The 15172-nt window shown below is 47.7% G+C and overlaps 1 protein-coding gene across 1 annotated transcript in view; it reads right to left on the reverse strand.

Moving 5' to 3' along the window:
* Window positions 1-12725, reverse strand: part of LOC134401654 (cytochrome P450 7B1) — a 113596-nt gene extending 100871 nt beyond the window's left edge. Inside the window, exon 1 of the mRNA XM_063130784.1 lies at window positions 12545-12725. Within this exon, the coding sequence (XP_062986854.1) occupies window positions 12545-12642 (98 nt within the window). The 5' untranslated portion in view covers window positions 12643-12725. The remainder of the gene's footprint in view (window positions 1-12544) is intronic.
* Between the last annotated feature and the right edge of the window lie 2447 nt (window positions 12726-15172).

Here is a 15172-nt window from a genome sequence, read left to right on the forward strand (position 1 = left end):
AGAGGTTCCTGCTGGCCTTGGCTCCTCTCCCTGAGGCTCTGCCACAGCCTCTGCCAGTCTATTCTCATCACCTGAGCCAGGCCCCTCTGCACTGGGTCCAGCCTCTGCCAGCTCCCCCTCATCTCCCGACTCCACTTCCATGCAGGGCAAGACAGGAGTGGTCTAATTACCGCCTCTTTTAAAGAGGCCAGCACCACTCCCTCTCTCAAGGAGGCATTTACAACCTCCTGGACCCAGCCGGCGATCCTCTCCTTATTTGATGTAATGACCCATGAGGGGCAAGGGGCAAGACACAGGTGATCGAATGGACTTGGCCAAGCACCTTGTCCACATCCTCGGGCCTCAATAACTGAAACTCATCCAATAAAACTGAACCGGACGGCGCTCTGAACGCCTCTACTAGTGGAGCTGCATTAAGTGTGGTGTCCAATTCATGACGAATCTGAGCAACTTTATCTTCAAAGTGCCGTGCAAACTCGTCACAGCATGCTACCGAGGGTTGAACTATCTCATGCCGTGGCCCAGAGTGTAACAGGCCGCGAACCACTCGGAAAAGCTCCGCTGGATGACACTGGAAAGATGCAATGCTGATGGGAAAGAACGGTCTCTTTGCCACCCTCACCGCCACAGAGTAGGCTCGAGGTAGAGCACCTGGTCAGCTGACGTTCAACAGGTGAGGGGAGAGACTGCAGAGAACAGGTCCCTGCAGCCTCCGTTCTTCTTTCCCCACACCAGCCAACCACACCCCACCTTCCCTGCCTCTGGCAGGCTCGAGATGTACCTGTGGAGTAAGACGGAGCACCTGGTCAGCGGACGTTCAACAGGTGAGGGGAGAGACTGTAGAGGACATGCCCCTGCAGCCTCCGTTCTTCTTTCCCCACACCAGCCAACCACACCCCACCTTCCCTGCCTCTGGCAGGCTGGAGATGTACCTGTGGAGTAAGACAGAGCACCTGGTCTTACGGAGCACCTGGCAGCAAAATATATTGGACAAGCCCTGATCAAGGCAGATTAAGCAGATTAAGCACGTCTCAGGATCATCCTGAGACCGCAGGACATGTGGGTGGCCTTCCCAGTTTCATAACAGCTCTTTCCAAGTAAACACGAGGAGCCGGGAACTGGGGCACTGGGCACCTCAGGTGCTCCATGCCCATTGGGGGTGGGGAGGGGAGCGGGATTGGAGTTTTTTTGTTTTACCTGAAATTTTTGCTGGAGCACTCGTGCTCTCCAGTTCTTCATGGCTGTTGTTGGTTTTTTTAAAAAATGCCCACCGCAACGGGCCCAATGCCTGGAAGATCGTGCGGTCCATGTGGACTGAGGGGATCTCATGAGCAGAATACCGCGAGATCCTCCCCACTCCCTCCTGGAATGCCAGGAGGTCTAGACATGGCCCTGGAGAGGGCTTTCTACTATCTAATTCATGGGTAGGGAATCATATACAGTACAGGGGACACATTGACACCTCCCACCCTACCCCCATAGTCCAGATGACATCAGGCAGCAGGTCCCTGATGGGATCCCACCCTTGACATCACCGGGTCTCTACATTTACACAAATGGACAGAAATTCCCCAGGAATAGCCATGGAAGGAGATGTTTATTCCCTAGGGTACAGGCTCTGTCAGCTTCTAGGTGCTGAACTTATTTAAGATACTAATTTTGGACCCAACCAATGTTTACAAGACCTCACGTTCAGGTGACAATGGAATACTTCCTTTCAAACTAGCCTTCACTTGATGTACTTTAAAAAGATCCCAGCATTGGTTCCTTCCTGTTATAAGATTGAGCCTACAATCCTGTACTACTTATCTGGAAATAAGTTCAGTGGAAGTCAGTGGATTTTACTTCCATGTAAACATGAATAGGATTATACTGTAAGGAGGCTAAAGTTCCAGAATATCACTTGCAAGGAGCAGATGGGCATTTAAAGGAAGGAAGGAGTAATGATTTCAGATACGACAGGGTGGTTTCCACATAATAAGAACCTTTACGTCTATACTAAGAGGGTATTTGCATACTTACTTGGAAATGCATTTCTTTTAAAGCATTGTACCGTGCTCGCCAGAAAAAAAGGCTCCCAGAGTAGCTTATATAGGATCAATAACAACAAGAAGACAATCCCTGCCCACTAAAGCCCTGTATTTATTATTTTATATGTGTTTCTTAACCTCTTAGAAATCTTATATCAAGCAATATCAAGTAGTTTAAATTAATTAAACTATGGAGACAGAGGACAAAAACAAGCAAACTCAAGCATCAGTTCTTAACATCAGCTGAGGGAAAGGGGGAACTAAATGGAGCTGTTCTTCAAGCTAAACTGTTCTTCAAGCTTAATAGGTTCTGCTGATCTATCTCTTTCTGCTGCAGCCAGGTAGAATACCATCTAAGACATTTCCTAGGGTAGGGTTGCCCTACAGATACTTCGAGCTACAACTCCCATCAGCCACAACCAGTATGTTCAATGGTCAAGGATTATGGAAGTTGCAGTCCAAAACACCTGGAGGGTACTGGGTTTCCTATTTCAGTCCTGTGGTTTTCAAGAATGCCACAGTGATTCTGTCAGCCTGCCTTTACAGTTTGGCTGTATGGAGAACTTGTGATATCATAGAATCATAGAATAGCAGAGCTGGAAGGGGCCTACAAGGCCATCGAGTCCAATCCCCTGCTCAATGCAGGAATCCACCCTAAAGCATCCCTGACAGATGGTTGTCCAGCTGCCTCCTGAATGCCTCTAGTGTGGAAGAGCCCACAACCTCCCTAGGTAACTGATTCCATTGCCGTACTGCTTTAACAGTCAGGAAGTTTTTCCTGATGTCCAGCTGGAATCTGGCTTCCTTTAACTTGAGCCCATTATTCCGTGTCCTGCACTCTGGGAGGATCAAGAAGAGATCCTGGCTCTCCTCTGTGTGACAACCTTTTAAGTATTTGAAGAGTGCTATCATGTCTCCCCTCAATCTTCTCTTCTCCAGGCTAAACATGCCCAGTTCTTTCAGTCTCTCTTCATAGGGGTTTGTTTCCAGACCCCTGATCATCCTGGTTGCCCTCCTCTGAACACGCTCCAGCTTGTCTGTGTCCTTCTTGAATTGTGGAGCCCAGAACTGGACGCAATACTCTAGATGAGGCCTAACCAGGGCCGAATAGAGAGGAACCAGTACCTCACGTGATTTGAAAGCTATACTTCTATTAATGCAGCCCAAAATAGCATTTGCCTTTCTTGCAGCCATATCACACCGTTGGCTCATATTCAGCTTGTGATCTACAACAATTCCAAGATCCTTCTCGTTTGTAGTATTGCTGAGCCAAGTGTCCCCCATCTTGTAACTGTGCATTTGGTTTCTATTTCCTAAATGTAGAACTTGGCATCCCTATTAAATTTCATTCTGTTGTTTTCAGCCCAGCACTCCAGCCTATCAAGATCACTTTGAAGTTTGTTTCTGTCTTCCAGGGTATTAGCTATCCCACCCAATTTTGTGTCATCTGCAAATTTGATAAGCGTTCCCTGCACCTCCTCATCCAAATCATTAATAAAAATGTTGAAGAGCACTCGGCCCAGGACTGAGCCCTGCGGTACCCCACTCATTGCCTCTCCCCAGTTTGAGAAGGTTCCATTGATAAGTACTCTTTGAGTCTGATTCTGTAGCCAACTGTGAATCCACCTAATAGATCCACCTAATCCATCAACAACAACAGGCCCAAGAATGGGCGTGACACAGGTGACAGGCATTACCTTCTCCTAGAATCATTCCCAGTGATCCTGAAAACAGGTATCCCAGAAATGGTGGTTTACAAACAAGGTAAAGTAGCAGACCCATCAGCACACAACAGTTGCCAGGGCTCATGCACTTCAACAGGGCCCAGTGGGGATGAGGACTTGCCTGAGCCCTCAACACACACTATAATTTGGGCATTCTCGTGGCAGGGAGCACTGAACATGAGTTTAGCTGGCAACAGTGGTGCTTTAATGGGCTGGCAGCTGAGATGCCAGTTGGCTCTGATTGGCATCTACCAGCTACCTAGGCCTAATCTACACCAAGCAGGATATTGCACTATGAAAGCAGTATAAAAGCAGTATATAAAAGGCAGGAGCCACACCAAGCACTATGAAAGCGGTATATGGTCTGAGTCATGGGCCCCAACAGTTGTCAGTGCACTTCCATACCGATATAAAGCAGTAGTGTGGCTCCTGCCTTTTATATACTGCTTTCATACCATTTGCACAGTGCAATATCCTGCTTGGTGTAGATTAGGCCCAAGTTGCAGCAGGTGTTGGGTGTGTAGGTGCAGCTAGCACTAGAGAGAATCCATCAAGTGCAGCCTGCCTATTGCTCCTCAACACCTGGAGCAGAGCCTGTAAAGCATCATTGTCAGGATGTTGTTGACTAAAACTGAAGAACTGAACTATAACCATGAGTATGGCTTTTCTTGCCATAGCCTCTAGGTGGATGTTCCTACCAAAAATCTAATCTCTTGAGCACAACCTAGCATGAAAAGCAATAGGCTGCTGAATGAGAATGATCATGCAAAGGCACTAAGTAGTGTACATTACTATGGGATGGCAACAGAAATCAAGTGTTCTCAAAGCATATCTCTCTCTCTCTCTCTCTCTCTCTGTCTCTCGACGTTAACATTTTATAACCCAGTAAAACCTTCTTGCTATTTTCATTTCAATTAAAAACATCTAACATCCTTTTAGATATAGAATTAGTCATTTGCCATTTACACTCTTCCTCTAAATGGGCCATTTGAGCTTTTGAAGATGTTAAAAGACACAATTTAAAGGCAAAAACGGCAGAAGCATCCTTGGCTCAGAAGCAATGCAAATAATCCAGACGCTCTCCAAAGAGTGCAAAAATATATAAACAGGAATTCCAAATGTGCACACTAAACCAGAATGAGGCGATGGTTTATCTAACTCACACTAATATATATCCTAAAATGTTTATATATTCATGGATTGTACAGAACAAAAAAGAAACACAGAAAATGTGGATATCTGCCATTACAAAAATAAGACCATAAACAGAACAACCACATGTTTATATGCTTGCTGGAGAGATACCAATAGTTGAGGACGTGGTATAGGATTTTTACTGGGCTGATATATAACTCCTCTCATAATAGAGTTAAAACTGCTTCCCAGTATGGAGCAAGTGGTTTCTATAAATCTCTGGTTCTAAGCTTTATCCCTAAAATGCTTAAGATAATGAGACAGTGCCAGCCAAGTTGGAAGGGTTGCAGTGAAATCATCTATTGTACCACATGTGCCTTGTCTGATATTACCCAAGTGGCATAGGCCATACCATTGTCAACATCATACATTCTGGCATATGCAAGGAGTCCATGATGCAACTCCTTCCCATTTCAAAGGTAGCCTCAATTTCATGTGGGGAAATGCTAGTGTGGGAAGCAGCCATGTTGTGAATTGTTCCCACAGTCTAAACTTCTGACATCACTCAAAGAGGGCAGGAAGAAGCTGTACTTGCTCCCACACTATTTGGATTGCACAAGAATGAGTCAGTAGTCACCCAAGGCCAGCCCTACAATTAGGCAGAGAGGGGCAGTTGCCTCAGATGGCAGAAGATGGCTGGTGTGGAGGGGGCAGCAGCCCTTTGGCTGTTCCCTTCTGTTGGAGGGCAGGTTTGTGACACATGGATTGCCTTGCACCCACTAAGCTAGCCTGCAGCCCCTGAATGAGGTGAAGGATTCAACTGCCAGTCTAGGCAGATTCTGCATGTGGAATGGAGGCACGAGAGCACCATCTTATCCTTCACCTCCAGCAGCAAATGTCATGGACTGATCCTCGTGCCACAGCACTGGTCACATGAACAGGCATGGTACCAGCAACATGTGGTGCCTGCAACTAAGGGTCAAACCACACAAAGAAGCCTTTTACATGCAGGCAATTTTATTCAGGGCACTCCAAGCCAGAAGTAGCAGCTTCTTCATATTCAATAACCTTCATCTCCATCTCTCTCTGTGCCATCCTATTCCTTCTCTTCTCCTTCTCTTTCTCCTTCTCCTCCTTCTTTCATGCACATACACATGTACACACACAGGGAGCAGAAGAGGAAGTGGTCCCCAAAGGACTGGTCTAGAGAGCAAGAGTGGGCCTGCAACATCTGGAGAGCCATATGACGTTGAAGGCCACATGAAATTACATCCTCTGGCATCCCTTCAAATAGAGGACTGTCCTTACAAACTCCTCGTTGAAACATAGTCCCTGTGCAAGATCTGTGAATGTTGTAAAACCCTGATCAGATCCTGCAAGACTACAACAGGGGCCTACATGAGAAAATGTATATTACAGAAAAACGGAACGCTCCCCGCCCACTTCCAGGTGGGTGAAATCAACCAAATAAATTGTATGGACAACAAAGCCTTTGCCAGTTATTTTAATTGATTGCATTTAACAATTTAAAACCCAACAAGCCAACAAATCATTGGCTTCTAAGAAGAAACTTAAAATCTGGTCCAGAAGAGTTCCAAGATTTGTTTTCCTAACATGTGCCAAAGAAAGAAAACCCACCAAAGTCTGGCAGCGGTTTGCTGAGAAGAGGATTGATTGTTTCCATGTGGCCTATGTTGTACTATGGGATCTTGGGTCAGCCAAAACTCTTAAATCCATTTACAGACATTTTATCATCTTAAAATTTACATAGGATTTAAATGGAACAGATAAGTTCCAATTTTAAGATAAGTTCTGCTTGAAAAGGGGGTCTTTGCAGTAGTGGCCCACAAATGGTGAAACTTCCTCAAAGGTTTGAATCTGGCCATTGTAAGACACAGGATACTGAGCTGAATTGAGCAGAGTTCTGACTCCACCAAATACTTTGACTGAACAGGGTCAAGTTCAGTAGAACCAGAAGTCCATAACTCCTGCTCACCCTCCGGCAAACTTGACAAATTCCATCCACCACGTCCCACCGCACGAGCCTCCTCTTGCTCTTCCAGCTGTGCAGCACCTCTCCGAAATAAGAACTGCTCACTAGCATGGGAGTTGCCAATGACTCCACCATCTCATTCCTGCTCCTTCTAGTGTAGGCTGATTGGGAAAGGGCCTGCCACAGTGTCAACTAAGGGCACTATCCTCTGCATGTTTAGATAGAAAAAAGGCATACAAGTCCCAGCATTCCCCAGCCAGCCATGCTAGGAAGAGTGGTGTGGAGTCAACTTTCAAGCCAAGGGAGCACTTTCCAGGGCACAATCAAGGTAACTGCAAAGGTAGGTTGGCTACCAAGGATACATTATTTTTAGTCTCTCCCCCCACCCTTCTTTTCTCTAAAGATTTGGATTATACTGCTATAAATTTGAAAGCTTCAAACATTGCATTTAACTAGTGGAAGCTTAAGTGAAGCTTAATAACAATTCAAATTGTTGCTAAATGGGCCTACTATAACTTCTGTATGTCATAGCTATTTCATTTGATGCTCTAATACAGTTTTCCTAGTATTGTTTTCTAATAAACCTCAACAAGTGTTAAACTGTAGTTTACTTTGCATGGCATAATCTTAGAATAAGATTATTCATGTGGTTCAGATGGTACAAATATATTTTTTCTGTAATCATTACATGTTTCATATTCTACTTTTGAATGTGATCTTCTTTTACATTTACTTTTCTCTATAAACCATTCATATTGTATTAAAGGGCATAGTCCGGTTTCAAAATATATTTTCAAACATATTGAACTGTTGAATGGCCTTGTCAGTTCTGGATACGGTCTCTTGCCCATTGGGGGAAAATCAGAACCTCATTCTCATGCAGAAGTAGCCCCTAGAACCTTTGGACTCTTCAGGTGGGTGAGCACCCCTGTTTTGCCATGCACAACAATGGCCCCATTCAGAAGACACCTTAAACCATGGCTTTAACCATGGTGGTTAAGCCAGAAAGCCTTATTCACCATGGTTGAACCCATGGTTTAAGGTGTCTTCTGAATGGGGCCAATACCTTCTCCTCCTGCTGCTGCTGCCCAGACTCAAAAGGCAGTTTCTGCTCTCTTGTCCAAGAAAGAAAGCTAGTGGGGATGTAAGCCCGTTACCATTAAGCAAAGAGAGGCAGCTGCCTGACACAGTGAGTGTTGGAGGATTAGAGCTGATAGGAGCTGAGCACACACACACACACACCAGGAAGACAGAGCTCTGTCTACCTGCCCTGTACCCTGTGAGATAACCTACTGCCCTCTGGTGTGATGGAGGATTCTGTCCCATCATCAGTGCCACAGCCAGGTTCAACTGCCAGTTTGGTCAGCTGCAATATGGGGCAAGGTGCCATCTTGTCCTTTTCATCAGGCAACAAAATTGGGACAGCTCTGGCGGCCCCAACTGGAGGAATCCTCTTCAGAGGAAGAGCTAAACAACACCAAGGAGCAGCCCATGCAAGAAGAACAGAGGGAGCTTTGGCCCTGGGGAGAAGTTGGCCATGGGTCCATTGCTGCAAGAGGAGGAAAGCTCTGCCTCTGAGACACTCAAAGAGTGGTGGCACTTCAAGAGGAAGGCCAGAAGATCCCTATGGGAAACAGTGTCTGTTTACAAAGGAAGTCTCTTCATGAGTAAAAGACTCCTCAAGAGTAGGGCCCTCCTCACAAAGAGGACTTAATCCAGAAGCCTCTAAGGTGCCACAGCTGGGTCCTGGGTGGGGCTCTGGAAGCTCTAGTTTATAAACCTTCAGAGTTTATAAACCTTCTGGCCTTAGCTAGACCTAAGGTTTATCCCAGGATCATCCTGGGGCCATCCTTGCCTGCTCCCAGGATCCCGTGTGTGTCATTTACATGAACAGGGATGACCCCGGGACGATCCTGGGATAAACCTTAGGTCTAGCTAAGGCCTGTTTTAGCTTTTAGTATCTTGGAGCCTTGCTTTTGGTGGATTGATCTCTTGTGCTGATGACTCCTGGTGGTAGATAATACTATGTTTGAACCTTTTGTTGGCTTCCTGACACTGCTAAACAGATTTGCCCCTAGCCAGCAATAGCAAGGATAGAAATTCATGTCTGGTGAGGGATTGGAATTCAGCAGATAACAGGTTTCAACTGGAGCTTTCAGTGCCCCACACTGGACTCAGCTGCAATATTTTGTCCTTGGGCATTGTGAAGGAATGGTTGAACTTTTGAGGCAACTGGAGTTTGCAACATCTGGTTTTGCACTTATGGTCCATTTATAAGGATTTGCTTTTAACACTTGAAGAGTGGAGAGGTGCAGCCCAGCAACAAGAACTAATTTAAACTAGACCAGAAAAGAACTTCTTCCACGCCTTCAAAATGTACCAATACGAACTTAATGAAGGCAATTTGATGAAACAGATTTTGACCGCACCCTGTGATGTACACATGCAAACCTGGTTGTTTACAATGTAGTTGTGAAATAGATTGTGGAGGTTCTTGGATATTGTTTTAGTACCCTAGCTATGAAGCAATCCTGCTTCTCTGACATAGGCTGCTCCTTGGTGTTGTTTTCTCCAGGAGCTCCGTTTCCTCCAGCAAAGACATCACAGGAACAGCCTCCAATTGTCCCCAGGTAAAAACTGGGCCTAGCAAACTGCCCAGAGGGTGAGCAAGAGTGAGATAGTGTACAAGAGGAATGAAGGCTGCTCCTGACTGTGTCCCTTTGCCCCCCTCCCCACTCAGAAGGGAGCACAATGGGGAGAACTGGGCACAGGAGGCTGCCCCACAGCACAGGTGAGCAAGTGAAAGCAAGGATTCCCACCGTGTGCGGTTTCCTGCTCAGCCTCTCTCTGGGTGAGGCAGAGTGTCCGGCAAAGCTGCCAAATGGCTTGACAAAGAAAGATAAGACCAGCCGGTAGCTAGGTAATGAAGGTGTTTAAACAGTGCCCTAAACAGGGCCCTAAACAGTGCAGGGAAAGGAGGGGAAAACGGGGGTTTGACAGCAAAAGTCAAGGAACAGGAACAGTTCAAGGAGCAGGCTTGTAGAGTAGTCAATGTCCAGTCCAAAGTCAAGGGAGCGTGGCAAAGAGGAGATTCAATAATGCAGTCCAAGTTCAAACACAGCCAACAGTCAGCGACAAACCAGTAACACAGTCCAGAGTCAGGGGCAACAACAGGCAAGATGTAGTCACAAACCGGTCCAAGGTCGAAGCAGGAATCCAGAGTAGGCAGACGTGGTCACGGAGTCCGGGAATCAAGACAGGAATCAGAATCCAGGCGTTCAGGAACAAGGCACGAGGTCACAAGATCCAAGAGCAAAGGCTTCTGCCAGAATGCTCAGATAATCTCTGACAACTTTGCAGGGCTCACAGCTGCGCTTTTATCCTTAGTCAGAGTGCTGAGTCATGGCCTCTCAGCTGATCCCTAATTGCCTGGTGTTTCTGGTGGAGGCGGCGAGACCGGCGTCTGGTTGCCTTCTCCGCCCGCAACTGGCTAAAACCAGGCTTCTCCGCCTTCTCCTCAGACCTCTGCGGCTCCTCCGTAGTCTTTGCTGGCATCAGGCCCTCAGAGCTAGCAGAGGTCCCAGCTGGCCTTGGCTCTTCTCCCTGAGGCTCTGCCACAGTCTCTGCCAGTCCAGCCTCCTCACTACCTGAGCTGGGCTTCTCGGTACTAGGTCCAGCCTCTGCCACCTCCTCCTCATCTCCTGACTCCATCTCTATGCAGGGCATGACACAGAGGACTGTTCCCTGTGAGACCAGCTAGAGAGCACAAGCCACCACCTCTGCCTGCTCATTTATCCCCTCACTCTCTGAACGAAGCAACAGAGTGTAAATAGGCAGGAGTGGCTGTGGGCAAGGCTTAGAGGACTGCTGAGCTGAGTGTTTGCCTGCCCCGTCCCTTGCAGGGTGCTAGAAGGCGCGAGCCGAAGGGCGAGAGCCGAAGGGCGAGAGCTAAAGGGCTCTCGGCCTGAGGCTCTCAGCACTGGGCGCGAAGCCACCAACAAATAGGCAGGAGTGTAAATAGCAGCCAACTCATCTTCTCACTCACTCATCCTCTGAGCATTGGGGATTGGATGTGGCAAACCCAAACCTCCCCGTCACCGTGCCCAGAGTGATAGGGTGAAAGAAGTGGCAGGACCACCGCTGTAGACCCCAGCTCTGCTTCTTCTCCCCTGGGGTCGGTCCCCTGAGCCCAGGCCTCCCCACTGGGGTGTCCAAAGACAGTGGGCCCACAAGCAGATGGAGCCTTCTGGAGGCAAAGGGCAGGCGAGCAACAGAAGGGAGCTGAGGCTGCCTTTGCTTGCCCAATCTGTCCTGTTGAGAAAGGAGTCACCATCTCCTCTTGCTCACCACATCGATGGGCACCACAGCAAGGGGTACTGGGCCTGCTGAGCCCAATCCCCATCACTACACCACACAGAGGGGGAGCCGCATGGGTGGTCAACTGAGAAGGCGAGATGGCTGCTCCTTGCATGGGAAGCTACCTTTCCACGCTTACACTGGATGGCAGAGGCGAGGACTGGGCCCAGTAAGCCCAATAATTGAGCAGAGATTATGGCTCACTCCCTTCTGCCCCCCCTTCTCAGCACCTCCTTCCCACTGTGCCGCTCAGTGTGTGTGCATGAGAGAGAAAGAGTGTGCACAACCCCACTGTCCACCACTTCTACAACACACACACACACACACACACACACACGGTGGTGTACCAGGGAGGATTGGGGTCCTACCAGAGGTATGTTGTCAACCTCCCCACCTGCATCACCTGGAAACCCACCCAGCTACTCAATTTGGCCCTATTTCCCTTCACTTCTGATCTCTATGGAACAAGGAGCCTGTGTGTTTTGCTGAGGTCTGGAAACAGGGCTGGTGAGCTACTGGATTTGACAGTTTCAAAAATGGGGAAATCTGCCTTGGTGTGTTTCTTTTTCCTAGACCAGATCTTCACCTTGTCCCAAACCATTACGATCCCATCATGCTAATGCTATATCCCTCTTGCGCATTTATAGCTCATAGGACACATGATGACATTTGTCGTGGTATTTTGGATAATGTGGAATAAAAATGCAGGAAGTAACACTATGAAAGCAGCCTATGGAATGCATAATGTGCCCCAACAGTTATCAGTGCATCTAGGTGTAACCTGAAACTTGCAAAACACGGTGCAGCCTAACACAATTAAGTCTGCTATTTTCTCCTAAATGTCAGTCTTAAGGCTGTTTCTAAACTTTGTGGCTTCAGTTCTTCTTTCCCCCCTCCTTTCTCCTCCTCCTCTCCCACGTTGCTTAACATCTAGCCTGACGAAGACTTCTGGACAACCCGAAAGCTTGCTTACACTTTTTGTAACCTTTGGGCTACATCTATGGCTTTCTGTGGATTCTGAAAGTTTTCTAATGGATCGACGCGGCTTCTTTTATAGTTAGTTTTTGTTCGTTTTGAAGATCAGCCGCTTTTCCCCAGCCTGTGCGCGCAGCACTCAATCAGCGAGCGCTTATTGGGCCGCACTGAGGCTCTTCCCGCCTGCCCCGGGGGCTCTTCGGCGAAATTGATATGGGCATCAAAGGCAACCTCCATCGGGAAACCGGGGATGGAAGGTCACCTTGTTCCTCCCAGGGATTCAGACCCTGCCCACGGTGGGCTCCAGCCAGGCAAGCGCTCTCCTGCCTTACCTTCTCCTCCTGTGGTAAACATAGAGCGCCCAGATCGCCAAGACGGTAGCGAGGGCCAGGCCGTAGCCGTTCCCGAACAGCAGCTGGGAGAGGCTCATGTTGGGGACAGCTTCGCTCCTCCGAGTTGTTGCAGCGAGAGCAGCTCCCTCGCCCAGAAAACTTTGTGCGGGGAAACTCCGAGCGGGCTCTTTCTCCTCCTCCTCCTCCTCCTTCTCCCCCCCCCCCCCGCGGCGTTCCAGGAAGTTTGGATCGCGGTGCCCAAAGAACGAGCACTAATCCCGCTCCGATTGGAGGGCGAGGCCTTGGGCGGCTCCGCACGGGCCTTCCTCGCTGGCCCCTCCTCTCCGGCGAAGAGCAGGATCGGCGGCCAAAAGTCAATGGAGGAGCAAAGTTTGGGGAGATTCCCGCTCCCTTCCTCTCCGCCCGCTCCCTTTCCCACGCAGAGCGACGGCGCCAATGGCTCCAGATCGAGCGCGGAAGGACGGAAGACAGAGAGCGGAGTTGTAGGGCACACCGGCGACGTACCTCTGCAGAAGGGTCAACCTGCGAGGCTCGACAGGCGTTGAGAAAGCCCGCATGTAATGAGCGTTCGTTGAACCTTGCCTGTTGTGGCTGCCAGTTGAGTGGTTTACTTATCAGATTAGCCTGCAGTCGATCCCTAGGCAAGGCTCCTACACTAGCTGCAGCAGGAGGCTTCCAAAGTGGGAGGTGGGGCTGCACGCAGTACATTCATTGCCCCTGAAAACTGGGGCAATGAATGTACTGGGCACCAGGTACTGGGAAATTTTGGCTCTAATTTGAAAAGGGAGCAGTGGGGCAGGTTGCTTTAACTAATCACAGCCCAATGCATGGGAAGGGAGAAAGTGGGGAGGGTGGCAGCGAGCCCACACACTGCTGGCTTTGGCCCCACTCACATATGACTCCCCAACAAAATTAACCACACGCGAATAGGATTGTCCAACCCTATTCTGTGCTTTCCTTTGGAAATATAAAAATTCTCCTGTACACCCGAGCCATTGTTCTCAGGTATACATGGGATTCCAAACTTCATATCCAGCTCCAGCCCAGAGGCAGGACATAACAAATGTCATTAACAGATGTTTGGTAAGTCTTATTGATCATCCCAGAGACTAATGGGCTCAAGTTACAGGAAGTCAGATTCCAGCTGGACATCAGGAAAAACTTCCTGACTTTTAGAGCAGTACAACAATGGAACCAGTTACCTAAGGAGGTTGTGGGCTCTCCCACCCTAGAGGCATTCAAGAGGCAGTTGGACAGCCATCTGTCAAGTATACTTTAGGGTAGATTCCTGCAATGAATGGGGGTTGGACTTGATGGCCTTATAGGCCCCTTTCAGCTCAACAATTCTATGATTCTACTATTCTCTGTCATGCCTGATTTTCTGCCTTTTAAGCAACGTTCTCTTGGTAGTGCAAAGTATTTCACTTTGCACTTATTTATTTAAAGATTTTTTAAAACAAAAACAAAACCCCTGCCCTTTAGCTGACAAGGTTCCCAGAGTAGTTGGCATACAGTCAATAAAAAAGGGCCATCTCTACCTGCAGACACTTATAATCTAAAAGATCTGATGCAAAAAGAAAAGGGGATGGGAAGGGAAGAGGGGAGAAACCTAGCTCTCACACTCTCTTTCAAGGGGAAAAATAACAATGCCCATGCAGTCCTATCTCCGAAGTCCAACTGAGAGTTAGTGAAGTCATGTGTGAATCAATAATACAATACAAATTGATTTGTGTAGCAAAAGCCATTACAAAGGAACAGGACACATAGAAATAAAAGTAAAATAAACATCAGTTTAAAATAATGTTAAAACCCAACTGTAATGGCTTACTCATCAATACAGATCAACTTATCGCAAAATTCTCTCCTTAAACTTACTGCTCTGAAGGCAAACTGGGCTACCTCTTTCAGAAACCTGGTGCAATCTGTCCTCCAGTAAGAAGATAATCATATACCCATCCAAACTACCTAATGGCAGATTTAACTCCCTGAACAATAGGACAGAGTTCACCTGGCCTGTGTACTCTTCATTTCCTACAATCTCTAAAGGGAGCTTCTGATAGTGGACTGAATAAGGAACTAAAGTTTTGGACAAAACAAGCATTGGACTGAGTGAATGCGGTGCTGAACTTTTGTGCAAACTAGGAAACAGTTTCAACATCATTCAAGAGTGAGAGTATTGCTTTAGGACATAGTCATACACTGCGAAGTAATAGAGCAAGAGTGCAGAGGGATGCAGCATTGGCACTTTTTGAGTCGTGCCATATCAACTACACCCACCTCAGACATCCCTGCTCCTTCTGAGCTTAGCTACGGCGTGTACAAGAGCTGGAGGGGCAATCGATTTTCCCAATAACCATATATAGTTGTGAACTATCCCTGATGCAATGCAAAGTATTTCACGGTGGCTTGTCTTAAATGCATAGTTAAGACCCAACAGCTTTACAAAAGACCTGTTCCTGGGGAAAATGAAAATTGCTAGAACCAGTATGTTGGTATGGATCAACACAGCAGCCTGCATTTTTCTTGGGGGTGTGTGGCTATGGAGACTGTCATGATGAGTGCCTGCACTTCAAAAAAAAAATTCCACTAAACCACTGTCCATCCCCA

This window comes from Elgaria multicarinata, chromosome 7 (assembly GCF_023053635.1).
Source record: "Elgaria multicarinata webbii isolate HBS135686 ecotype San Diego chromosome 7, rElgMul1.1.pri, whole genome shotgun sequence".
In the NCBI taxonomy this organism is placed as follows: Eukaryota; Metazoa; Chordata; class Lepidosauria; order Squamata; family Anguidae; genus Elgaria; species Elgaria multicarinata.